The sequence below is a fragment of the Poecilia reticulata genome, chromosome 6, assembly GCF_904066995.2.
Source record: "Poecilia reticulata chromosome 6, P_reticulata-male-v2, whole genome shotgun sequence".
Classification (NCBI taxonomy): Eukaryota; Metazoa; Chordata; class Actinopteri; order Cyprinodontiformes; family Poeciliidae; genus Poecilia; species Poecilia reticulata.
Genome location: NC_088835.1, coordinates 30,667,153 through 30,693,424, shown reverse-complemented (window position 1 = coordinate 30,693,424; position 26,272 = coordinate 30,667,153). Strand labels below are relative to the sequence as shown.

Genomic DNA, 26,272 nt, shown 5'->3' with positions numbered 1-26,272 from the left:
CTGACTGCAGGTTCCATCAGAGCAGAAAGCCAAACTACTTAACATTCTGCAGAGAACAGAGCAGAGAGAACAAATTAGCTTCGGAAAATAGCAGCTTATTAGCCTGTATGTTAAAGGGGCACACAGTGCCATTTTACAGAACAATCACGCAGCTATATTAACTTCAGTTATTAAAATCTTAACTATATATAAAACATTACTTAAAGGAATTTTTACTTTGTAATTTATTGCCTTGGAATTGGGTCTCTGTTTCTTTAAAAGCTCCTGCTCTTTCTGAAACTCCGCCTTCAGGAAGTCATCACAACATCACTCCTCTATTAACCCTTTAGCAAAGTTTTTACCAGCGTTGCTCTGACAAGTAGCTCCTGTAATGAGCTCAGGAGATGTGCAGTTCCACCAGATGTTTGCTAATTACTGCTGGCTAGTCTGAAGGAGCCGAGTGGGGGAGGGGTGCTCTGAGAGGCGGAGGCTGCAGCTCTGAGGAGGAGCCAGGTGGTTTGCACAGCTGCATGGTTGCCACGGAGATTAACGGATTTCTTAAATACGCATGAAGGAATCAAAGCAACACTACAGGTATGGTTTGATGACTGCACCATTTTTAAATGCTGCGTTTTGCTCCAGCAGTGCTATTTGTAAAGATACTCCAAGACCAACATGTTGAGTCACAATTATTGTATTGATGAATCTGTTGCATCATTTTATCCATTTATCATTAAGCCGATACTTTTTTTTAACTTTGTGTTGCCATTAGTGTATAATGGCAATACATTATAATATATTGCCATATAATATGATGCAAAATTCAAAAGAGTCTATTTTCCATAATGCTGTCCCTTTAAAAATTGGTCATTTTCAAATATGCATTTCCCTGTACTCAAGAATAATTGGGAACATATTTTGCTGTATTGGACAGATCAGTAACACCAAATAAAAATGCATTGGTCATGTAGCATTATTTATTCACTCCTCAGCTTTGATCTTATTGACAAGTAAGTTTGTAAGAGAACAACAGAAGAAAAGCAAATCTGCCATCTTTCTTTGTCACTCTGCAGGTTCCGACTCCTGCTACTCACATGAGATCGGGTCTGTATCGGTGGATGAGGGCGCACAGCGCCAAGCCGCTCTTCCACGACATGGTGAGGTCCGTCACGCTGACGTTCCTGTATCCTTCCGTCTGCCTCTGGCACCAGTTCAGCAGCTTACTGGATCGAGCAATGGATTCTGGGAAGAAAACACCAAAAGATTACTAAATGAAATGCTGGAGTTAAAGTAGCAGCTTGAGTGGATCTGAAGGATTAAAAATTGAAAGAATGCAATCAGCACAACGTCGATGTTACCGGGCAAAAAGTCATACGACTATTGTCATCCACGATCCTAACGGCAGCGTTAGTTTCTATCTCAACAAACTCAATTTTACTGATTTAAGGGGAAATGGATGCAAACAAGAAGTTAGAGGTTGCAGATTTAAGAGGGAATCTTTAAAACAAGCTGCTGAATAAATCCAGGAAGACGGCAGCATGTCCGGCCGGGTTAGTGAGTCATGAGTGCAACTCGTCCACAAAGTTCTCACATTCCACCATTACCTTCACATTTATTTCTTTATGGATACAAAGCAGGGAGGGTTTGAAACTGTTAAAACTATTAGAAAACTCGAGGAACACCATGCATTCAGACTTCGTGTTACCTTGAAACTGTTTGTCAAGCAGGTAATTGTCTGGAGTGAAAATACAGTCATTCATTATTTCATTTGAACAAAGTGATGTCTCTCTTCAATGCTAATGTTCAGCTAATTAACATAACCCCAGAAAGGAAAACGGAAAGAGAAATAATACAGACCATTCCGGGCTAACTTCGGCGTTGACGAGTTGATCACATTCTCAATTTCAATTCGGATTTCCCTCCCTTCTCCCGTGTCAAAGAGGTGTCGCACCTGCAGCATAAACATTGTTACTGCATGCCAGACTGCAGACTGATGTCAGTACAAAATGAAGTGAAGCTTTCCTCATTTTGTCACATGACAACCACAAAACTTAAATCCCAAGTCATTTTTCTCTCAGATGAACAGTCTAAATTAGTTCTTTGTTCCATTAGATCCATGTTTCTGTGCACACTGCCATATTTTAATTTAAACTTGTTTAGTTCTGCATTATTTTGACTCAAACAATCTCAGTGCCCTCTATGGGTTCAACAGTGTTTGCTGCGGTTGATTTTTCCTGTTTGTCACAACGGCATAGGTCGGTTGATATCCATGAAACCACCTTACTCAGACACACGCCCCCTGGTGGTGAGTCAGAAGTAGGATTATCGAGTGCAGCGAACATTTCTCAGCTTTGCACATGTCAGATTCATGTACAATGGAGATTTGTTGCTGTTCGATGTTTTTCAATCTATTTGGATCTTTTTTTTATTTGCTAAAGCAAGTTATGCAGAAGACAATGGATAGATTTCATTTTTGGGTATCAAATAAAAAAATGTGACTTCAAAATGATCATCTGCTTTGTTTTTGACTTTCCCATAAAATGTTATGGTTGTAACATAACAAAATGTGATAAACTTCCAGGAGCTGATGCTGAAAACATCATAAGAAATGTTTTTCAGAGCTGATTTTCTGCCTGAATGGAAAAACCAAAGTCATCCTTGTGGTTTGTGAGCCGTCAGACTCACCTGACTGGGCCTGAGGAAGTTAAGGCTGATGTTGGGGTAGCGTGTGGTCGGATCCACGCTGTACTGACTGAAGTTCTTACTGACATTTTCCGGTGTTGTCTGAGGCAGAAGCCGGTATATGCTCTCCCTAAAAAAACAGAGCAACACAGTGAGCTTTCCTTCCCTGTACTGGACCGGCTCATCTCAGTCCATTAACAAACCATTAAAGTAAAGCAAAGAGACATGCTGCACGACTGGGGAGCCACATTCAGGCCATACAAGAGCTTCTTATCCCATTAGTACTCAGAGAGGTGGGACTGAAGCTTTAAATCGCAAGCGGGTTCAGTTCCTAGTAAAGCACTTAGAGATAAAAGCCTGTATCTGAAGAGGCGGATTAGGAATGTGGATCTGTGTGTAAATCTGAACGCAGGAACAATGTGAATCTTGGCACATGTGTACGAGTGTTTCCACATCCGCACCTCTCGGCCAGAACCTCCAGAGGAGTTTTTCCCTGCGCCCAGCTCTTCACCATCCAGCCGGAGTCCATGGCTGCCAGGAAACCGCGAGCAATGCCGGTGCCCATGGGCCAGAACGGCTGCAGAGAAAAGCACATTCATTTCCCTAATATGGTCACACCGCAGCAGAGGAAACTAAAACTGTCCTACAGGACTTCACAATTGATTTTGATGTTTTCTTGCAATCAAATTGCTGATTTTTGGGGTTATATTTTATAAAGTTTGGCAAGAAATTTTCTGTGATATTTTGTCCTCATCAAACATCTTTCAAATCTATGAAAAGAAATTCTAAGAAAAAAGATTTTAAAAACGACCAGATTGTCAGAAATATTTTGCACTTATGATGCTAAATGTGACTTTTTTGCAATTTGCCATAGAAGAATCAAATACTGCCACCTACAGGTGGGAGTAAGCAAACCTAATGTTTTTGACTATTTTTTGAAGAAAATTTGCAATAAAGTTAGAGTTATGCAGTAACATGAAAAAAATACAAAGATCTGTTGATTTTGAATGAATTGCAAAACTGAAGTAATTCAAAGATATTAATTTTGTTATTTATTTATGTTAATAAATTTCTAAAACAGTTCACTGATGTGATATTTTTCAGATTTTATGGTGATGTATTCCAAGAGTTTGATGTGCAGACTGACCAAAGGAGCTTTTCCTAAAAGATAATTTACAATTCCTCTACCAGCTGCTCTTGTGGTTATATTTGATTATAATTGTAATTGAACAATTACAAACGTTACCGGTCCGATAGAAGACAATCGGTCCTCACCTCCAAAAGGCTGTCGCCCACTAGCGCCACCAGCAGCTTGTGGCCGTTGCGCTGGCGGACCATGGCGGCGTTCTCCGAGGCGTACATGCATGTGAAGTCGAACATGGCGACATCGGGCTGGCCGTAGTGGTTGATGGCGAAGTCCAGGGTGGGCAGCTGGTGGTTGGTGGAGAAATCTGCAGCTTCACGCGCGTAAGACAGCAAGGCAGCCTGGTCTACGTTAGCCCTGGACAGGAGCAGCTCAGTGTCTGCGTAGTCCTGCAGGACAGCAACAGAGACAGAACGGCGAGACTCAACAACAGCAGTCAGATTCAGACGCCTTTTACAGCCATGTTTCCATCAGACTCTCATGAGAATTTTGAGCAAACATTTAAAAGGTCGCAGCTAATGCGAATTAAACGTGTTTCCATCTCTTAGTTTGGAGCGAATTAAGCAAGTTACAAAAAGCGTAATTTTCATCTGATGTGGAGATTATGCAGGGCTGCAATAAACAGGAAGGAGAGGCTGCGAAATATCGACACACCTCAGAAAAGTGGAGAGTGTGCTGGATTTTGAAATTGATCTAAACTTTGTGCATACCAGCAGCAGGGAGGGTTCACTACATCAGAACTTATCCATCCAACGTGTTGCTTTACAGCCTTAACTCTTTATTTAGAAAAATAAAACAATCACCAGCTTTCTTTAAAACTTTTTTTACAAAACTGAGGAAGTCATTTTGAATTTTTGGCATTTCCATCAACCTTTTCTAATGCAATACTTGAAAATGTGCTTGGAGAACATGGTTATATTATGCATTAAGATGCTATTTTAGGCTTTAATAGTTTTGCTGATAGGCTAACTCCTGTTATGAGTATTAGATTAAAGGGGCAAGAAATCACAACAAAATGCAATGAAGTTTGGGGAAAAAACATGAAATATTCTGGATGTGTGAAAACTTTCCAGGTAACGGTGCAGAATCCAACCTTTTCATACCTCAGGTAATTTAAAGAGCTCCAAAAATCCTGACTCAGCCTTCCAAACCTGCACCAACTGTAAGGAGCTCTTCCACAACACACAGCAGGGCTATGTGTTCACATGAAGGCAGGCATTTAAAGGGCCTTTCCCGTTTCCTGAGGAAAGTGCCCAGAGAAAGGAAGCCACCGTCTACAGTGAAGACATCAGCAGTCAGCGAGCTGCTGACCGCTGTTGGCTCGGTTTGGCCATTAGACCAACGCTTGGCCAAGTCACACAAAGAAGAAAAAAAGACAAAATAATGAAAGAGAGCCACGGGAGTGACATTCTTCTGACTGGGATTGTTTCTGATTGTTCGCAGCTTTCATACTGGGTAAAGAGGAGCACAAAGAGACGCCAACGCTTTGATCACTCACATGCAGAATGACTCCTTTCTCCAGCAGGCTCTGTTTTTTGGCAGTCATCACAAAGTAATGTGTGTCATCCTTGTAATACACAATGTTTTCCAGGTCAATACCTAAAAAGAGAAGGAGAAAAAAGATGGATTGTCAGAAACAGAACACAATTCTTCCCCCTGCTGCCAAGGCTGCCAGTCCTGTCGTCATTTCAGGACCGGAGCAGCAATTATGGGATTCAGAACGCCGAGGACATTGTCTAGTCAGCAATAAAACTGCAGCAAGGCTGGCAACTCAAACAAAACCCAGAATTATTCAAACTATTATAACATTTGTATTTATATCTATATTTTTGTTGTATAAACTGCTTCCGTAAAGTAGTAATTTATAAAATGAACAACTATATCATCCTGATCTCTATCATTTTACACTCAATATCATTGAAAACATTAGTTTTATTCTAGCCTTTGCAATGAAATAGTTCCAATAACGATGCAAGTTTTTACTCAAATTAATTTGTTATCCCTAAATACAATCCAGAGTGACCAATACGATTGTCACAGTAACAAATTTTGCTGGACAATATATTGTCTCGGTAATTATTGATATTTGTTACTTCGGTTTGAAGCTAAATGTCTGCGGAAACTGAGCAGCTGCCCGTCGGTCACCTGTTGCCTCCCTGAGATCTTGAAAGAACTTCTGATTGAAGATGAAGGCCACGCCGCTGATCTCCTCCACCTTCGCCTCCGCCGTTGTGTTCCTGTTGATGAAGTTGGCGGTGATGGCGATGGCGAGCTTCCCCCGGAACTCCTTCCGTCGAAATCCTGCAGAAACAGAGGAGTGGAGCGGTTCAGCGGCCGCGGCTAACGGACCCGAACGGTTACATTTCAGAAGGAAAACATACCACCAGCTACTCACAAACAATATCTGCTTTCAGAACGCTTAAATGTTACCAGATGTTCTGTTTCTGGACAATGTAAACAGTTCCCAGCTTTTCACGCCGTATGCATGTATTTTGCTGTAAGTGGATAGCTCAAGCGGAGGACACGGGTTCTTTTTATGGAGTCAGAACTCGGTGAAGGCTCAGCGCTCAGACAGGAGACAAACAGCCAGCTCTACCATTCCTGTCCTCTTGTTCCAGGACAACAAACACGCTGTGAAGTTTAATGTAGCAGCTCAACACAAACAAACATGTAGATGTGCACAAGCGCTCACGAGGAGCAGAGTGAGGTCAGCCGTCCATCTGCAGCTGCAAACCAGTGACATCATAATCACTGATGAGTCGGAGGGGGAACAACAAACGGCTCTGTTTGCTGTGTTTACTTAAAGGGGACATATCAGGCAATATATACTTATTTTAACACATTTTATATGCTTTTTGTATACTTTGAGTCTCCAGAAGTGCCAAAAGGTTGAATTTAGTCTTCTGGTGCTTCATTGATCTCATTGTGTTCAGTTTGGGTCATATTTTCAGCCTGTTCAAGTCTCTCTATTCTCTATTACGGATTTTGAATTATAACGTCAGTTGCTGCAGAGCCTCTAAATGATTTCTTGGGCTTCCTGATGATCACCATTTCTACGTCAAACTGTTGGGTTGTTGGGGTTCATTCCACCATCCCAGCACTGCCTGCTGCTTTGTGACGTTACATTAGGAAGGTTTTTAAAATGGCTCATTTTCCAGACACCAAAAAAATTACTTATTGCCACAAAACAGCTGGGTGCTTTTTAAATGCTTGGCCTGTTTTTAGAAGCAGCGTGAATGGAAGTACAAAAATGTGGAAAATGTGAAATTTGCATTATAGGTCCCTTTAGTGGAAGAAAAAAGTGCATTACTAATGCTTTTCCTCCAGTCTCAGCATGCAGACTTGCCTGGTAGTGTGTTCCTCCTTCCATCTGCTCCAATGATGACATCGAACTCCAACTCGCTGACAGGGTGTGTCCTGGGGTGGACCTCAGCCCTCCAGCCTATCCCTGAGAACAAACAGCGTGTGTAATCAGATTGAAATGCATCTGCAGCGCCAGGCTTACAGCAGCCCAGAGATATTTGCTTGATGAAACCGATACAAAGCAGCAGTTCGAGTCTTACTCTCACTCTCCTGGTCTTCAGGCGGCTCGATTAGTCCCTTGAACTCCACGTTGACATGGATCTCGATCCCCAGCAGGAGGGCCATTTTGAGCAGCATTAGCTGAAGCTGACGAATACCTAAAACCCGCAGAGAGAAGAAACGGTGTGGATTAATCCCAGTAAGCACCAGGTGTCTTCATGCATGGCTCTGAGGGAAACCAGAGCTGCAGTATCAAATGCACTCACTGATATGATCGATAGCACCAGCACAGAACTTCCCATAGAACTTCTTGGCCCCGAGGCCCCTGAGGTCGTGGATGGTGAAGGGCCAAAGGTGCAGCACGTTGTTTCTGGAGAAGGCGTCCCTCTTCTCCAGGAGCACCACTCTGGCCCCCAGGAAGGCCAGCTCGATGGCTGTCCGTAAGCCACATGGCCCCGCACCGATGATCAGACACTGAGGGACAGGCAGCAGATTCACTGATTAACGGGCAACACGCCGTCTTTCAGCATGCCCAAAATCCACCCGCTTCCACACATAAATGGGGTTTATGGTGATACAGATTACATGGATTGGCTGTTAATTTTTCATTTTAGTGATGAATGGCAAAAAAGGAAACCATAAAATTCAGACAAAAATTTTTTTTTAAAAACTGTTCAATCAGAACCACAGCTGAGGAACCTGATACCAGCTACGATATTTAACAGAATGAAAACGTTGAGGCGCTCATGAACTAAAATTACACAGAATGTCAAATACATTTCATGACACTGCCTACATCAAATAATGTCAAGTAAAAAAGGAAACATTCAAAGTCAAATGTAGATTGCATTCAAATACACAATCCAAAGTTATAGGTAGCTTTTTTAATGAGCAAACCCTTTTGACAGCGCTAAGACCCGCCTCCCGGCTCTGATTGGTTGTTTTGACCCAAGCAGAGTTTTACTGTAGATGACAGTTGGACCACATGGAGGAAGCAGAGAAGCTTCAATATCCGTCTCATCTTACAATGTCATGACATGGTGACAGTTTTAATATACATGTAAAAATAAAACCTAAAGTTATCGCCGAACCCAGCGACGTCCATCCCTGAAAAAGGTCCACTAGCCTGATAAGCTGAATTATTTTTCAGGTGATTTGCTCAGCTGTCTGACTGTCACGCTCAGACCACTGAGGCTTGATTTAACTGCTCCAGGCGTCTCTTTTGTTCAGTGCAGTGAGCCTCAATAACTCACCATTCTCCGTCAGATGCTTGCTGTTTAAATGTCATATTAAATTAGTTGTGTTGATGCATCTTGACGTGCTCACACCACAAGGCATTTTTCTATCGCATGTATTTGGTCACATCATTCTGTAACTGAAGGTATTAATTCAGAGGGACGGAAGACTGAAGATTAGAAAAACGTTGTACACAGGGGGACTAATAATGTCTTAATAAATTATCAAAGTTTGTGATTTTAATGCAAAGGAAAGAGGAAAAGATCAAATAAATACTTCTGCAAGGCAATATTCTCTTCATCTTTCCCAGTATTATTGCTGGTGATTTATTAAAGGTGACCTTTCACACTTCACTGAACAGGTTAGGATATGTGCTCCACAAAACTGATATCCACCATTACATTTTACATTCTTAATGAGATTTTAGCTGCTCAGTTCTGCCTACTTTCAGCTATTTTAGGACCTTTGTCACTTTAAATTCAGATAAGCTGCTGTTGGCCACGCCCCCTAACGCAACGTTTACACTCACACGGGAAAATGAGTCCAAACAGATGCACAAATATACAACTGCACATCTTTGAGAAGCAGACGTGGAGCCTCCTGCACAACCAATAAGAATACAGCAAGTTGTTTCTGGCTCGTAAGTAAACAACTCAACACTTGTCTTTTCCAGCAGCCATTATACAGCACATACAGCAGTAAAACCAGACGACGAAATGTGCCAGAGCTCAGCTCGGGACTTACCATTTGGGAGCTTTTTTAAACAAACATTAGTCTATAGCCAAAAGCCAGCTAGATTTTTTTTTTTTTACTTAAAAGCTTGAGTTGTTTTTACAAACAGTTTAGACCCAAATGCAAGTAGAAAAACGTGCAAAGTTAGAATTTTCATAATAAATCCCCTTCAACATAAGCTAATGTTCTGAAATATGGAAAATACCAAATGTTTGAGTAAAACTGTCTTCTCATCCAAAGCATGTTGCCCCGTCTGGGATCTGATTGGTAAACATGAGCGTCTAATGATACGAGTCTCTGCCTCAGGTACGTCCTGCTGCAGCTTTACAGGAACGATCACGTTTCCGGAGGTTCAGCTCACCTTTGTGTTGGCACAGACACGTCCCTTCTTGTACTCCTTCTGGCAGGCCCTCTTGTCTAACTTCACCCAGAGCGCCTTCGCCTTCCAGTAGTTCAGTTTGGACTTGAGCTTGTGATAGAAGATCCTGTGCTCACTGGGCTTCACCTCCAGGTGCTCACACAGCTCCTGGAAGGCCTTCAGGGTGCCTTTGCACGTCGTCGCCTGGACAAAGTTGTCGAACAGGACATGGGACTGATTGGCCCCATCTCCTCCAGTTGCACCAACACCGCCATCCCCCATGGTCCAGACCCGCGGGGGGCCGTGAGGGCTCTTCACCCCCACCTGAGGCAGGGGCCCAGCCCCAGCTGTGAACCAGCTTTCCTCTGGTGGAGGGGCTTTAACTCCCGGCCCCCAGCATCTTCATTTCGAAAGACACAGAAGAAAGACAGGATTAAAAAAAGAGCTAAGAAAAGTTGGGCTTGTTGCAGCCAGTAGACTCATATTTTAGAGTAACAGAGTTTTAGCTGTAGTACCCAGAATGCATCACTGCTGAACTACAGTAAACGGGTTGTGTCTTCCTGATGCAAAAGTTAGCAAAACTCAACTATAAAACCGAAACCATGAGTGAAAGGTCCGTTCCAAAGAATCACTTCCAGAGCGCAAACTGTACAAGAAGGTGAGAAATAAATTTGACTCCATTTAAGGTGACATGTTGTGCTGTAATACAGGTTTTATCATCGACACATGGTGGATATCAATTTAGCACATTAGCACTAGCTTCTGCCAGATAGCATGGTGGTAAAGTCATTTAGCATTAGCAAAACTAATGTTACTTTAGTGTCCACCTTTACTTACTAAAACTATTACTTTGCTTAGCTATGGTTAGAGTTTCATACATTTTTAATACCTTGCAACCATGAAACTTGTGTTTCAACTCATTATCAGATTATCAGCATCCTAAACCGTCCTAAAAGGTTTAATATTTTTTCTGTGTATATGACATTAATCTGATTTCATGAGGTGGAAAAGATAAATTTACAAGAAAACTCACCATTTTAAAGTTCAGTGATGACTGAACTTTAAAATGAGATGTTAGAGACTGGTGCTACAGAAAGCCAACAGGAAGTACACAGACCAGTCAAAATGACTCCAAACAGAATCTAAACACCAAATTTTCAGCTCAACACCAAAAACAAACACATCCAAGAAGCAAAAGGCTGAAAACTACGTTTACAGTGTTCTTTCCCATCGGAAGCAATTAAACGTGCAACAACATGCTGCAGTTAATTCTCATGTTTTAACTTTTTATTCCTCACGGGGACAAGATCCTTCATGTTCTCTGGCATGTGGCTTTGCTGATACATCTGGAACGTCTCGTTGGATTTTCTGTCTGAGTGTCTGACAGGAAAAATGCATCAATACAGCATTTAAATGTCAGCTTTACTCCAGTTAAACCAGAACAAAAGCGGAACAACAGCGCAGAGAGAATGAAGGAAGAGAAAACATCAGCAGCAGTTGCAGTGATGACTGAAACCACGTCATGATGGTCTGTGTTTAAAACCAGCAGCAGCTCTGCTCTGCATTCAGTCCCTCAGGGAAGAAATGTAGAAACTCGTTCGGCTTGTTTGAAGTTCATAATGGTTTTTAAGAAATGCATCGTTTTACCACAACTGTGATGAGTGATAATAAAAAAAAGAAGATAAGAGCAGCACTGATTAAAATGAGCAAAAAATCCAGAATATCTGCTCAATTTTAGAAAAAGTGGATAAAAGAGGAGAAAATGTATGCAACTCTTTAGTTAGGATGTAAAAACCAGTAAAGAAATTTAAAAAACAAAACCACTGATGATACAAAATCATTAAATTACTTTTAAAAGAAAACCCACTGATTTTAAATCTCTTATAAACTAGAAACAAACTTCAGATTTCAACCTGATTTAAATAAGTTATCAAAATAATGATCTGAAAATAATCTTTACGATTTAATCCTCCGTCTCTCCTCATGAGTTTGACATGCAACATCCAGCATGTTGAGGTAATTCATGAACACATGAAGTCCTGGCAGCAAATGGTGATGTAAAGAAGGCGGGCAGAGATGAGCACAGAGGTCAGATGAGCACAGAGGTCAGATGAGCACAGAGGTCAGACGAGCACAGAGGTCAGAAGAGAACAGAGGTCAGATGAGCACAGAGGTCAGATGAGCACAGAGGTCAGACGAGCACAGAGGTCAGATGAGAACAGAGGTCAGATGAGCACAGAGGTCAGACGAGCACAGAGGTCAGACGAGCACAGAGGTCAGACGAGAACAGAGGTCAGATGAGAACAGAGGTCAGATGAGGACAGAGGTCAGATGAGCACAGAGGTCAGACGAGCACAGAGGTCAGACGAGCACAGAGGTCAGACGAGCACAGAGGTCAGATGAGGACAGAGGTCAGATGAGCACAGAGGTCAGATGAAAAAACAAAAAAAGAATGAGGTAAATGAGGTAAAACAAAAAAACAAAAACAGGGGAGGAGGAAGCAAATAACGACAAAATGACAAACTTTTACACACCATCAGGTCCAAAAACCAAAGTTCTTAAATCAACTCTAAAATATCGAACAGTGAATTTCCCAGGTAAAAACAACGCACATCCATCAGGAAGCAGCCATTACAAAATAACTGATGGACTTCCCTCCCTCCGTTTATTCCTCGTTGCCTTAATTGATTTTATTTTGGGGGTTTCTGTCCTGTCACCTTAGGACATTTTTATTGTTTGTCTCAAAGAGTTTTATGTTTGTCTGCCTATTTCTAACCACCATAAAGCACTTTGTGTGACACTTGACTGCACAAACAGAGTCTATAAAAAACAGGTTTTATTAATAAATCTGAAGAAGCGGTGAGGAGAAATGTTTTTGAATGATTTGGTTGAGCTGGTTGCTCATTCTGAGCACCTGAAGGACCTGGAGATGTTTCTCAGCCAGGTTGTTGTAATGACAGGCTCCTGAGTCAGACATTAACCACCACAAAGGTGACCTGTAATTTGAAAAATGAAAGCCTCCTGCGATGGGAGCACACATACAACAGCAGAGGAGCGTCGAGCTTTTCTGTCCTGAAAAAACCGTCATCAATAAAAGAAGAAATCTCTTTTGTCACATCCAGATTTCCCTCTGGATTTCACACATCCCAACGATTCTCCCAGGAATTCACACACAGCAGCAGCCCCCTCCTCTGCAGGCAAACACACACAGAGAACGCCTCTAGCTTTGTTGGCTGAATTACATCATCCACAGATCTAAAAATAGATCTGGAGATTAGGCCACGAGGCTGCACGTTTCACATGGAGCTTCTGAGTCACAAGCTGCACAAACCAGACATGCAACAGATATTATATGCAAATATATTTACAGATGACTGCACTCTGACCTGATCTTTCACTTTTTTAGGTTGTTCATATTTTTCCTTCTATTTCAGATTTCTGCTGTTTCTTTCTTTCCCTCGATTCTGATGCAAGCTGCAAACCTGAAAAAGATTGAGAAGAAATAACAAAACACTACATTAAGTTATATGAAAAAATTATTTTACAGCAGAAATGCAATTAATTGATCATTTGCGTTGTCACACTAAAGTTCTGAACAGTTCAAATCTGGATCCTTCTTAGAAGAACTGAGTCACTGGGACAGTAATAAGGGATGAACCTATATAATAATTACCAATAATAATGATATCCAAACTCAATGCTGCTTCTATGGCTCATGACCAATGTTTATCAATATCATATCTTTTTTTTTCCAGAAACTTCCTGGACCACCTAAAAGCAAACAAAGTGCCTACACTGATTCTCTGCTTCATTCTAGAGCTGCAACTAATAATCATTTTAGTAATTGATCATTCTGATGACTAACTGATTAATTAAATTTTAAAAAATGACACATGATGCATATTTTTCATTTAGCCACTAAAACTTTTTTTTCTATAAAGTTAGAAATACATTATCACATTAAAAATAAATAAGAATATGAACTAAAGCTGCCACTCGATGAGTTTTGGGTGGAACATATTTACAGACAAAGTTTTATTTATTTTAAATGCAAAATGTTTACATTTTTGTTCAATTTTGTTTGGTTTAATTGCTGCTTTGACTATGTTGTTCTTTCAGGAAATGTTTTTTTTTTTGTCTGTATGGATCAGTGAACTGTTATTTGATAGCTAAACCAGTTAATTATGTTTTCGACAATCGATTCCTCACGAGTAATAAAACGAATCCAATTAATCGTTTGAGCCCTACATCAGTAAAACACTCTGTGCTAAATCAGTATGACTGTCATATGACCAACCTCTTCCTGAAACATAAAACACAAAGACGTAACAATCACTGGGTTTTCACATCGGCCCAGTTTATCGGACTGATACCAGTATTGTAGAAGACGACCAACATCAGCCGATACCGATGCATGATACATTGTACATCCAAAGTAATGATGCGTTACCTGTCAACTTTGACCTCAGTTTCTGTCTCTGACACTCAGGAAGAAGTGGTACAGACAGAGAATATTCCCACACTTCTAGATTTAAAACCAAACTACCAGTTAACATGGGCTGGCATCGCTGTTGGCTCTGATCCTGCTAGCTAATGAGCACCTTAAGAACCCACTCATCATGACGGAGGCTGAGAATTACGGTAGCACCATAACACCAATTACAGAGCAATGTACCAACAGGTGTGGCCTCCTCTTGGACAGCAAGTAGGCTGCTGTAAAAACATCAGCGCCGTTAATAACTCTCACTTCCTGTGGCTGGCGGGTCGTTCTGCGTGGCTCAGTTAAAGCAAACCATACGGCAGATTTTAGGTTGTTACTGTAAATGAAAAATGCTACACATATCACACTTTTTTTTCTTCACCAGAAATTTGGGTCATGCTTAATTTTCGAGCCTTAAGATGAATCATCAGCCCAAAGAAAAACGTTGTATGTAAACAGAGTTAAAGTACTCACACACCTAAAGTCAACAGAGGGATGAAGCACCAAGTGAGACAAACACGTCTGGACTAGATCATTCACCGTCTATGATTATAAAACAAATCAATTACCTAAGCAAAAATGATAATTCTGTGATTTTTACCTTCCAGTTAGTACACATAGGGATGCATCGATGTAACAATCTGGACCAATAGTATTGCTTTTATGGCCAATAACTAATAATCTGCATCAGCATCACCAGCTACATTTCCATCGACCATAAAATTGCACAAATTGAAATTACAAAAAATAAAATCAGCTTCTTGGAAACACACCAATTTTGCATAAACTCACCTTTATTGATAAAAGGCACATTTCTATTAGTCCAAATGATTAACATTGTCTGATACTGATGTTAATGCATTGTGTAAATTATACAATTTATCATTTATTGTAAAAATATATTCTCAGGATAAGAATTTAGATTTATTGTGGTCTCAAAATATTCTATTAATCATGTAAAAAATTATTTCTATCATTTATTCTATCACTGTTTATTCCACAAGAATATCAATAAATATCAGCAAATGAGATGACTGTGTGCAGCCTAGTGATATAAAGAACCAGGATTTGACTGAGAACCAGAGAAAGAAGTGAAACAAGGAGGACAGCTTCTCTGTCACTCTGGACACCAGACTTTGTGTCTTTTGACTTCAAGCTGAGTACAAACATTTGGCAGAAATGAAGTTAGCTTCTGGCAGAAGCGTCTCTGGACCATCTGGCCTTTGATTCACTGCAGCTCACAGCTGAGCACTTCAAAAACTGAGACTCCCTCCATTCATCCTGGAAGCCTGTGCAGCACTGAGGCCTCCACTGTTCGAGTCGTTTCAAAAACTGACATATTAATGCTCCGCACTATGAAAACATGTTTTCAGTCGAATGAATCAGTTCATTTGGTTCCTCTGGGAACTGAAGCTCAGAAAGTGCAAGAAGCATCCGGTACATGTGTTTTATGTTTTCATTTTTCTGTCTGGCTAATACAAATGAAACAAGGAAAGTTAAGCTTACATTTTTTTTCAAAAGTGAATATCTGAGGCTATATTTGTATAATATCCTGATCTTTAAACGACGCAACATGCAGTTTTCATTAGGGGTGCACCGATTTATTGGCCAGCTGATTTATTGGTGCCGATTTCCTTCATTTTGGGAGATCGGTGATCGGCCGATTTTTACATGTGAAGCCAATCTTATCCACCGATATTATCTAGCCTGTCAAAAGTCGAACAATCAACCAATGTCCTCTTTTGCTCTCCGGTGAGAAAGGTTTGACTGACAGACCGGCCCGCTAAGTTATGTCTGCATATTTAAAATTAATAGTTGCCCCACTGTTGCCATCTCAACAACTTCCTTGCTATATTGATCAACATTTGATAAAAAATTGGTATTGGCCAAAATCAGAATTGCCAGGTTAAGTTTTTCAAAAGATCAGTAATCGGCCAGAAAACTGCAATCTGCCAGGGATCGCAGTTTTCTTTTAACGGAGTCCTGGCAGTAATGTTAAAACAGAATATCAGCCCAGATTTTTATATCGATGCAATAAATCTTAATCAAATACATTGAATGTTCTGGCAAAGATGAGGAACAGCTGGAGAGGTGGCGAAATGTTTGCAATGCAGGTCAAAGCCAGTTTCTTCACATTAGATTGTGTTTTTTCATAACATAGACATGGTTACTTTAATACAAAAAGGTAAGACAGAGAATTTAATTTCCATTTAAAATGCACTGAAGTAGAAAAACTAAGCAAATCAAACTGGATTCTCAGCGCCTCCAATAAAATCCTGTGTTTGCATTTGGGATCTTCAAACTCCTGCTGACCTTCTTAAAATATACCTCATATAAAAGGCTAACATCACTGCAGGGGGAGACGGGGTCCAAGATCAATACTGGATCATTTCTACTTACTTCTGCTGCCAAGACAATCCGGTCCAACCCAAAAGAAACAGGTCCTGACTCGGACCGGGCCCTGTTTCATCTCCATGTCTAACGAGCTGCATCAAGCCCCTGCTGAGCATGGCGCGTATTTAACATGGACCAGCTTCCTGAAGACGGGCCCCAGAGGGACAAGCATGCAGATGACAAAGAGTCTTTCTATTGAAATTCTTCTCAGTTAAAGCTTCAACTCCACTCGCTCATGAATGTCAATCCTGATTAACAGGCTTCCTGCCAGAACTTGCAGCAGCTAATTCACATGAGAAACTTTCTAAAACGTCTCTTCTTCCACATCTATCACATGCAATGCAGCCATGAACACTGAACCCTAACAGAACAACACAGCACTGCATAAAAACCTCCAGGGTTCCTTTAATATTTGCTTATCTGACGTTCATTTGAATTTTGCTGTGCTTTGGTTCCATTCATCACAGAGAAAAGGATGTGTAAACTGACATTATAAAGCAAAACAAACAAGTTTCCAAGTATTAGTCATAGCCCATGCATGATTAATACATGGGCTAGGATGAGGTAAGGTGAAAAGAATAAAAGACAAAGAGAAAATGGTTCATTGACCTGTTCAACTGAAATATTTATGTTTTGTGTTAATTTAATCAAAAGAGTAAAGAGATTTATCCAAAAATAACCTTCCTCCACACATGTGGTGTCCCGAGATCTCCCAAATAAGAGAAGCACATGACCTGGCCAAAAACCTTTCATCTGAATTAACATGAGCACAGTTTTATTTTATGAGTTCATTTCTTTTTGCTAATTTAGAAGCTCAAAAAACTTTAAAACAGAAATATCATTTATGTTCCACAACGGAGAAATGTCAGTGCAACATTAACAAAGTGACAGGCAACAGCAGCAAATAAGACTCAAACAAAGATAGAATATAAAAAATAATTATAAAAAACAGAATATGAATAAAATACTGTACAGTAAAATCAACATTTCAACATAAACAGCAACTGCATGCTCCAGTTAGGAGGAATGTGCAGCTGAGTTGGTTAAATAAAAAATGCTACCATAACTGAGGTTTACTTGAAGCATTGACTAAACAACACTGATTCAAGGCAGTTCAAGGTGACGAAGCGAAAAGCTTTAAATGAGAAAATACCAAGGTAAAAACATGTGACGCAGCAGAACATGTGAATTTCAGATACTTCATCTCCGTCTCATCATCTGAGACATGAAGATGCTGGATGTTCCATAAAATCCCCTTCAGCTCCTCATTTTAAGACAGTAAAACAGAAAACCTGCATGTTAGACACACAAAGCCTCACCCACTGCATGCTTCACTTCTGGCATGCCTCGGTAAAACTACAGTACGACTAATGACTGCATCAACACACACCAACAACACTGCAGGTTTGGAATTAAACCTTTAGCAACAAGGCAATTCAAAGAGCTTTAAATGACTCTGCTGTTTATTTTTTATGGAATTAACTGAGATATTAAATATGTGGCTATAAGTCAACATTATAAGTTGTGATAATTCACCTTTAACCTGTAACCTGCCTCAGCTCATGACTGTTTACAAACATGATAAGGAAACATTAGATATAAGTAATGATGTGTTAGTTTTATTAAGATTTTGACTTAAAAAGGATTATTCATAGATAAATGAAGTAAAAACAGCTCAGCTAGTTTAGTTATATCCGATTTGAATATCGTTTACAGAAGTGAAACATTCTGGGACATTTTCTCTTCAGATTTGTCGCATGAAACAATTTTAAGATCCAATATAATCTGATAAGGTCAAAGTGCATTCAGGCTGCTTTGTAAAGCCTTGCTGGGACATGCAGCAGCAAACCATCACAAGGTCTAATCCTGTGACATGAACACTTGCTCTCTCTAATCTCAGGGCGCGGCTGTGAGCAGATCTGATGGTAAACAAGCAGCATGTGTGTGCAGACAAGTGAAGCGCTGGTCTTCTGACGGCTTTACTGACCTTTTAACCAAGGTTTAAAAATCCACCACATCTGGCTGCTTACAGCCTGTTAAACAAGTGCAGAAATCAGGAAGGCCAAACTGACCCAACTCTAACGGGAAGGGAATATTTATGGCATTTTCAAGAAAGACAAAAGAAATGTTTATGCTGAACGTCTGCTAAAAATTGAAATAAAATCCCATTTATCTTCAGCTGTTGTTACTTATAGAGCTCCAAATGTCTCAACTGGTGGTCCCTTTAAGACCTTCCAGCAGGAATCTGGACCTGCTCTGCTTCGCTGTGTGTTATGCAAGGCCTGATCTGGAACGGGTGTTAGAGCTGACGCTGCGCCTCAGAGGAAGGTGGTCACAGAGCAGAGTTTATGAATAAATATCAGTTCTGAACACGCAGCAAAGATCGATTAGTGGCAGAAACAAACTATTTTCAGCTTAATTTGCCTCGACCAGTGGCCGGCTGGAAAGTCAGTCAGTGAACGCACCGCACCAGGGAAGGCAGGTTCAACACGTTTCAGCAACAAGACAATTCAAAGAGCTTTACATTATGAAAACAAAGCAAAAGAAGCACTGCAGTAATAAAATAAAGGAAAGGAAACAAAAAAAGTTGGACTACAGACCTGAAATAATGATGTTCCAGTTTGTGTTATTAATAGAGTCTGTCAAAGTACTGCAGGAATCAGAAAGATCAAAAAATGGGTTTTTAGCCTCGAGTTAGTAGAACTTTTCCTGACGTTTGTCCCAGATGACAGGATAAAAACTGAATGCTGCTTCTCTGTGTTTGGTTCTGGGAATGCAGAGCAGACCAGAACCAGAAGACCAGAGGGGTCTGGAAGGCAACAACAACAGGTCTTTAATGTATTTTGATGCTAAGCCATTCAGTGATTTATACACACATGAGTTTCTCTAGATCCTGCTGGGACCTTTAATCCCAGAAATGTTACTCAGGTGGTAGAAGGCCAACTTTGTAGCTGTCTTTATGTGTCTCTGAAGGTTCAGTTCTGAGTCCATCACTGCACCCAGATTTCAGTCTGATCTCTAGTTGCTATAAAGCAAAACAAACAAGTCTCCAAGTATTAGTCATAGCCCATGCATGATCAATACATGTGCTAGGATGAGATAGCACATGTATTAAAAGAATAAGAGACAAAGAGAAAATGGTTCATTGACCTGTTCAACTGAAATATCTCCTAAATAAGAGAAGCTTCCTGTAATTCCTGAAACTGACTCTTTGGGTCCGAAGTCAATGACTTCAGTTTTATTTCTGTTCAGCTGGACAAAGTTATGGCACGTCCACATCGAACAAAACACTTTAGTTCTGTCTGATAACTAGAATCAGTTTGAGTCGTGACTGAAACATTTGCTGTCAATTAGTGATAAACTGAATTGATCCTCATGGAGACTCGTGTTTTCATGAAACTACCCACACTAACTGCACCAGTCACCAGTTTAAAATGTCAACTCAATAATTTAGCTATTTGTTACAAACCTGTTTTACAGTGTCTGCCCTCTCACACGGGACACGAGCCATCACCTTCTGCTCAGAACTGGTTAAAACAGGCAAACAGGTCAAAGTTGACAAACAGGTCCAGAGATCTGATTACAGATCATCTGAACCTGGTCACACAATTCTTGAAAATCTCATAAAGGATGAGTCCGCTGAAAAAACTGCAACATAACACAGATTTCATTCCTAGCTACATGTTTAAAGAATCAAGTAATAAAATATGTCGCACATCAGTAGTGTATAAAAAGCAAGTGTGACCTTCCTTGCTTGACTTTGTTGAATCATCTTCCTCTTTCCTAGACGGCTGAGGCCAGTCAGGAGCAGAGGGAGGCCGGCAGGCCGGCCGGCCTTCAGTGTGAGAACAGAGCGACTGCAGCAGGAAGGTAACCCAACACTGCAGAGCGTGCTGATAAGATTTACTGAAGAACGAATGAAAGTAGATTCCTCCCAAACTATGCTTTAATCCCCGTCACTTATTACAAGCTGCAGGCGGGAGTCAGATCATACCCGACAGGTGGAGTACAGATCATGTTTAAACGCTTGATGAAAACTTGCTTGGCTTGAATTCATGTTTCAGTAAATAAACATAAAGGATGTCTTAGAGCGGTCGGGTTAACAGGAAACAAGCGGAGAGTGGAAACTCACAGAAGTCCAGTCTCAGAGTAATCCCTGTATTTTACTGTAATTTTTAGATGGGATTGTTTCCATTAGAAATGTAACAAGATGCCAAAATCATCTACATTTTTACTTTATTTACAGTTTTTCTTTCTATGCTTATTGGAGCGATACAGTAAAACACATAACTTTCTCTCTTCTCTCATCCCAGTGACCCAACCAGCCTGAGCATTTTATTCACTAATGTCAATACAGTGGACTAGTGGTGCACCGAATTTTCTGGCCAACTATCCATCTTTAAAAAGCCTGACCTGCCGATAACGATTTGGTCCAATACTGACGTTTATTTTCCTAAATGCTTCATACAAAGCTGCTCAGTTGGAAACAGTGAGGTGACTATTGTTACTGCAGCAAGAAGCATATTGTTGGTTCTTTAGATTTACTACAACATAAAGAAGAAACCAGATAAACTTTAGCTCACTTCGACTTAAAGAAAACACCTTGATGATCATTATTTACCATGAGGATGATCATCATTTATGACTGCACTACCAAACCTGCCTTGATGAGAATCCCAGGTAGCTGCAGTGAGAGAACGCTGGGATCTGATGGCGGTAATTCAGGCTTCAGCCCTCAACATTAAAACAGAAAGAAAAACTCTCCAGAGAGTTTGGTTTTGACTTTTTTTTTCTGGAAAAGAACCATAAGTGGGCTTGTTTCTCCATCAGAGCTGCCAGAGAAGAATTTGTGACTTGCTCACATAGGCAGATAACGAGGACTTTAAGCTCCTCCAAAGACAAGCGCAGAGAGAATGTGAAATATGATGTGGTCTTCGGGGAGAAAAGGCCCGGCTTGCTTTGGCTCAGCACCGGCAGATCCTGCCTGAAAAGCACAGGATGTTTTAAACGGGCATGAAATGAGGACAAATTGGTTTCAACGGACTCTAAAACTACTCATGCTGCTGCAGAGCTGCTAGGTAGCACCTGGCTGCTCAGATTCCTGCAGTAATAAGATGTTTCGGTTGTTGTCTGGACCAAAAAACAGGTTTGCCTTTTCACAGGTTTACTGAACGTCAAACAGGAGCGTGTAGATCATCGAGTCCAATAAATTACAGCTCATGACTAATGAAGGGTCGCCTGTGGGATGTTTTTAAGCACGTTTTTGTTCTTTCAACGCAGAGTTACAGGTACAGGTGAATTTATGTCTCAATAACAATAAACTCTAACTGGTGATGTCATCTGTTCTGTTGGCCCTTTAGGAGCATCAGTAAAAAACATTTTAAAATATTCATGCATACAATTATTGTTGATGCATGAATATAAATCAACATTATTTTATTAGTTTAGTCTTCATTTATTCTTTGAAGTGCAACTGTGTTTGAGAGGCATTAACCGATTTACGGCAAAAGAGAATTTGCCATATGAATTTTAAACACTTTATTTAAAGGTTTTTTGTCCAGAAAGGACAGAAAGAGGAGAACGGCCGGGAATCACGAATCTTTTCAGTTCAATTCAAAATTAATTTTTATTGTACACAAAATAAATATTTTAGAGCTGAACCGATTAATTGGATTAATGATGGTGAATCGATTATTAAAATAACTGTCAACTATTTTAGTAATTGACAAATCGCCAGCTGAAGTAACTAAGCCAAAGCTGCACAAAAAAATTATACATTTTGCAATTCAGGTAAAAAAAAATGTTTAAATCTGTTCCTTTTCTGAAAATGTTTTACTCCTCAAGAGGCAGTTTTGGCTTCACCTGGTTCAAATTCTGAACAGAAGTATCCTCAAAAAGTATTTCTTTAGCTCCATATTCATCCTTTGATACTAATAATCAAGCATTCACTAATGGAATGTGATTTAACTGCATTTTAGCTAAAGTGATGCAATGAAAAATCTGCATCATGTGCCATCTTTTTATCCAATAGAGTAACTGACTCAGTTCTTTTCCTCTGAATAGACTCAAACCAGCTCTCTGCCACCTGAGGACACCTGAACCAAACAGAAAATCAGAAGCTCAAGTTTTCTTCAGACGTTTTAGATAAAACCCCGTCGTTCAGACAGGAAAGTAAACCTGCTGCTGAGCTGAACCGTTCCAAGGGTCAGCAGACTCCCAACATGTCAACAACCTCATTGGCCTGAGCTCAAGAATGCATATGTCATACTGACCCACTTCTGACCTCCAAGGTGCAACATACTGCCAAGTCTTTAATTCACTGCCCAGAGGGGAAAAAACAAAACAAAAAAAAAAGAAAAAAATCACTAAACCGGATGAACAGAGGTCATCTAGTAACTCTCACACACACTTTACTGTCAGTCGTCATGTTACTGCCTGACTGGCTGCAGGTAGAACAGATGAATTCAACTAACTCTCATTGTTCCATCAAACAGGACACAGAACCGGATCTTTTCACGTGGGCTGAAATAATTCATTATGATTAATTGATTATGATTATTGCCATAATAGGTTAATTGTTAACTGGAGAATACAGACTCTAAAACATGAAAGATCATCAGCCTCAGACCAGTTTTAAGTCAAAACTGTGCAAAGAATATCTACGTTTTCCATTTAAGATAAAATTAAAGAAACTTTGTAAATCTGTTGCACCTGAACTCCTCAAGTGTTTATTTTTGTTTATGTATCTTTCATATTGTGTAAAATAAGATTAAGTAGTTAAATGAATGTGCAGAATTGTCAGGTTAACTGATTACTGTAATAATCGTTGGACGCAGCTCTAATTTTTACATCCTCATCTTTTATCTCGTTAAGGAAAAGTGAGCAACCTGAGCAGCATCCTGATGTCCTCCTTCACTCTGACTCATCCCTGAGGAACACCGTGACCTCCTCCTGAACACTACTCAGCTAAAAACAAACAGAGCAATTACACCTTAATTTATTTTTATTTCCAGTAATCATCTGCTGAGGAACTTTAACCTCTCACAGTTAACAGCGTGCCGTTAGCATGCCGTTACCCACAGCTCTCCTTTTAAGGGCACACAGCAGTCCAGACCGGCTAGGAACCGTTAGCTACACATCAGCAGGAGGAACCGCTGCAGACCTGGTGGGTGAAAACCTGACGGCTGTTGCTGGAAACACAGCAGCAGCTGATTTCACACAACTTCCTTTCAACTGGGCTTTTCATGTAGCGGCCGCTTCCAGATCCATGAAGCCGTGTGGGACGACGGAGAGTCACAGTAAGGACGGGACTAACGTCTCCACTCTGAGAGACGGTCTGCTCGTCCTCTGCAAGCCGCTTCCAACACCTACACACCAAGGCAGGCCTTTTATTTCTGTTATTCAGTTGTTAGTTTAGGAGAGGAGGTATAATCAGGTTGTGAAAGAACAAGAGTTTCACGAGATAACAGGAAGGCAAGCAGCAAAGTAAGTCCATCTGTTCCTGAAAATCCTGGAAGTCTTGGAAGTTTCAGATTTCAGGTAAAGATGTGATTTTTCCAGGGAATAAACACGGAGGCTGCTGATGGTTTTAAGAGCTTTCTAAGAATAGATTCACGTTCATCACGATTCTCATTTACTACAACTCAGAACAGATGGAAACATAAAACAATTTCAAACTTTTGCAACAGGGTGGGATGTTCTGACGTTGCCATGGAGACTGTACTGGAACATACTCATGTCCGGAAAGCACCGCAACAAAGAGAAAACTACAAAAACTAAGAGAGATACAATCCGCCAATGTTGGATTTAGACTCATTTTGGTTTTTACCAAATTCCCAGGAAAACTGAGCCTGACATGAGCTTCACCACGCACAGCAAAGTTCACAAAATGAACATTTAGCACTTCGGAAACACCGCAGATCTGCGGAGACTAGCTAAAGCTGAGCCAAGGTACGACGTTCCCTCCCTCCTGTGATTGGTCAGACGTTTGTTGCCATGTTTTATATATTTGTACGATATGTCGTTTCAAACACCACCTGAATACTTTGGACGAATTATGTACGTTTTAATACGATTCTTCACTAAATAACTACAAAGACTGTCAAAGGGCTAAAAAATTCTGGATGGAAACTGCCAAGTGGTCGTACACAGAGGAGGCTGTCTGCAGAAAGGTGGCGCTCTCCCTGTGCCTGGAGGGACTGATTCCATCTTTAAAAAGGAATGAAAGGGACACTTTAATGCCTCCATTTGTCGTTCTGTCTTCCAAAGCAGACGGGAGTAGATCATTAGGGTTAGCGTCATTGCGAATAATCGTTTTGACTCAAAAATTGATTCTGAATCGATACAAGAATCAGAATCTAATCAGATAGGAAACGGTTCCCATCCAAACTGCATGTGAACCCTCACTATACTTAAAGTTGACCAACTGGGGGAATGAGTGTAATCTGTGTTATGAAATATGTCCACACATGGTAGAACTACACAAGCAGTAATTACGAGTAATGAATTTAATAAAAACCAAGCCACTGCCGCCTCCTTTTCTGTCTGCTGCCGACTCAACCAACAAGCAAACATCCTCCTTCTCCGCCGCTCTCCATCCTGATCCCACTCTACAGACAGCATCTGCCTTCAGAGACGTCCATCTTTACGTCTGCTGCAAACCAAAACTCACTGAAATGTAAGTAAAATTAGAATCAATACCGTCGGTCAATAAAACAAACCCTCACTCAACGGAGACGGGATAAGTGTATTTGTCCGACAGAAATGCCGTCGGCTCAGGACTTTCCGCCTCGTTGAACCACAGAATGACTCTTGTTGCTGTGACATAATGTATGGACCAAATCTGGGTCAGGAAGGAGCCATTTGGTTTTGCAATATTGAATCCAGCATGAAGTCAACCTGCAAGGCTGCAAACAGGGAAACAAATGTATGGAGGGCTGATCCTGCCAAAATTGGCAACAAAGACAGAAATAAATAAATGGATTTATATGGTAATTAATGTGGTAAATATTACATCCAAGAAAAGGTACATGTTCAGCCTGTTTTAAATATACACTGTGATATAAAGTAATATTTATCATTTTCAACAGCATTATATTAATATTATCACTATTTAATTTCCCATTTTATTTTAATTTTTTTATTAGTTACCTTTTTCATTTATTATTTTCTCATTTCATATTCTGTATTTAATACAATGTTTTGCTGTTACATTCTGTTTATTTTTATATCATTTTGTCATTCATTTAATAATTGTTTTATAATTATTTTTAATCATTTTCTCCTGTATTAGTTAATCTTTTTATTTTCTATCCTCATATCATATCCTTATCTGTTTATTTACAGATTTCTTAGTTTTTTTCTCATGTTCTCTTATTTTTCTTTCTGATTCTGTAAAAGATAAAGTGACAAGTTTACCTCTGTTTTTCCTGCTAATTATAGCAAGATCAGTCCTCCATAGAAGCTAAGGAGTTTCTAAAAACTGGCTAATTTATTAAAGAAGCATTTATTCTGGAAAGACACGAAGCAGAGACAGAGGAAGAAAGAAGAGATGGAGGTGAGAGAGAAGTAGGCAGCAAAACGATTACAAACAAAAACCCAAAGAGTTGGTGAAAGAGACAATATATTAATTTTGTTTTTCTCATTATTATTGAATAAAGTGGTTACTATGGAGATGGATACCGCTGAGAAGGATTAGAAAATGAAAACATTCTATGATGAAGAGAAACAAAAGCTACAAATGAAG

General features: G+C 40.2%; 1 protein-coding gene across 32 annotated transcripts in view; it reads right to left on the bottom strand.

Moving 5' to 3' along the window:
• Positions 1-26,272, bottom strand: part of mical3a (microtubule associated monooxygenase, calponin and LIM domain containing 3a) — a 95,610-nt gene that overhangs the window by 43,563 nt on the left and 25,775 nt on the right. For 30 of the 32 annotated variants that reach the window (XM_081608355.1, XM_081608353.1, XM_081608354.1 and 27 more), the window contains 13 exons: positions 13,040-13,135; positions 9,657-10,060; positions 7,594-7,801; positions 7,369-7,485; positions 7,152-7,253; positions 5,951-6,106; positions 5,304-5,404; positions 3,937-4,194; positions 3,123-3,238; positions 2,665-2,791; positions 1,837-1,930; positions 1,685-1,714; positions 1,074-1,221 (listed from right to left, as the gene is read on the bottom strand). In XM_081608355.1, coding sequence (XP_081464481.1) covers positions 1,074-1,221; positions 1,685-1,714; positions 1,837-1,930; positions 2,665-2,791; positions 3,123-3,238; positions 3,937-4,194; positions 5,304-5,404; positions 5,951-6,106; positions 7,152-7,253; positions 7,369-7,485; positions 7,594-7,801; positions 9,657-9,935 — 1,736 coding nt within the window. In that variant the 5' untranslated portion in view covers positions 9,936-10,060; positions 13,040-13,135. The remainder of the gene's footprint in view (positions 1-1,073; positions 1,222-1,684; positions 1,715-1,836; positions 1,931-2,664; positions 2,792-3,122; positions 3,239-3,936; positions 4,195-5,303; positions 5,405-5,950; positions 6,107-7,151; positions 7,254-7,368; positions 7,486-7,593; positions 7,802-9,656; positions 10,061-13,039; positions 13,136-26,272) is intronic. The other 2 variants (XM_081608358.1, XM_081608382.1) reach the window with 1 other exon arrangement.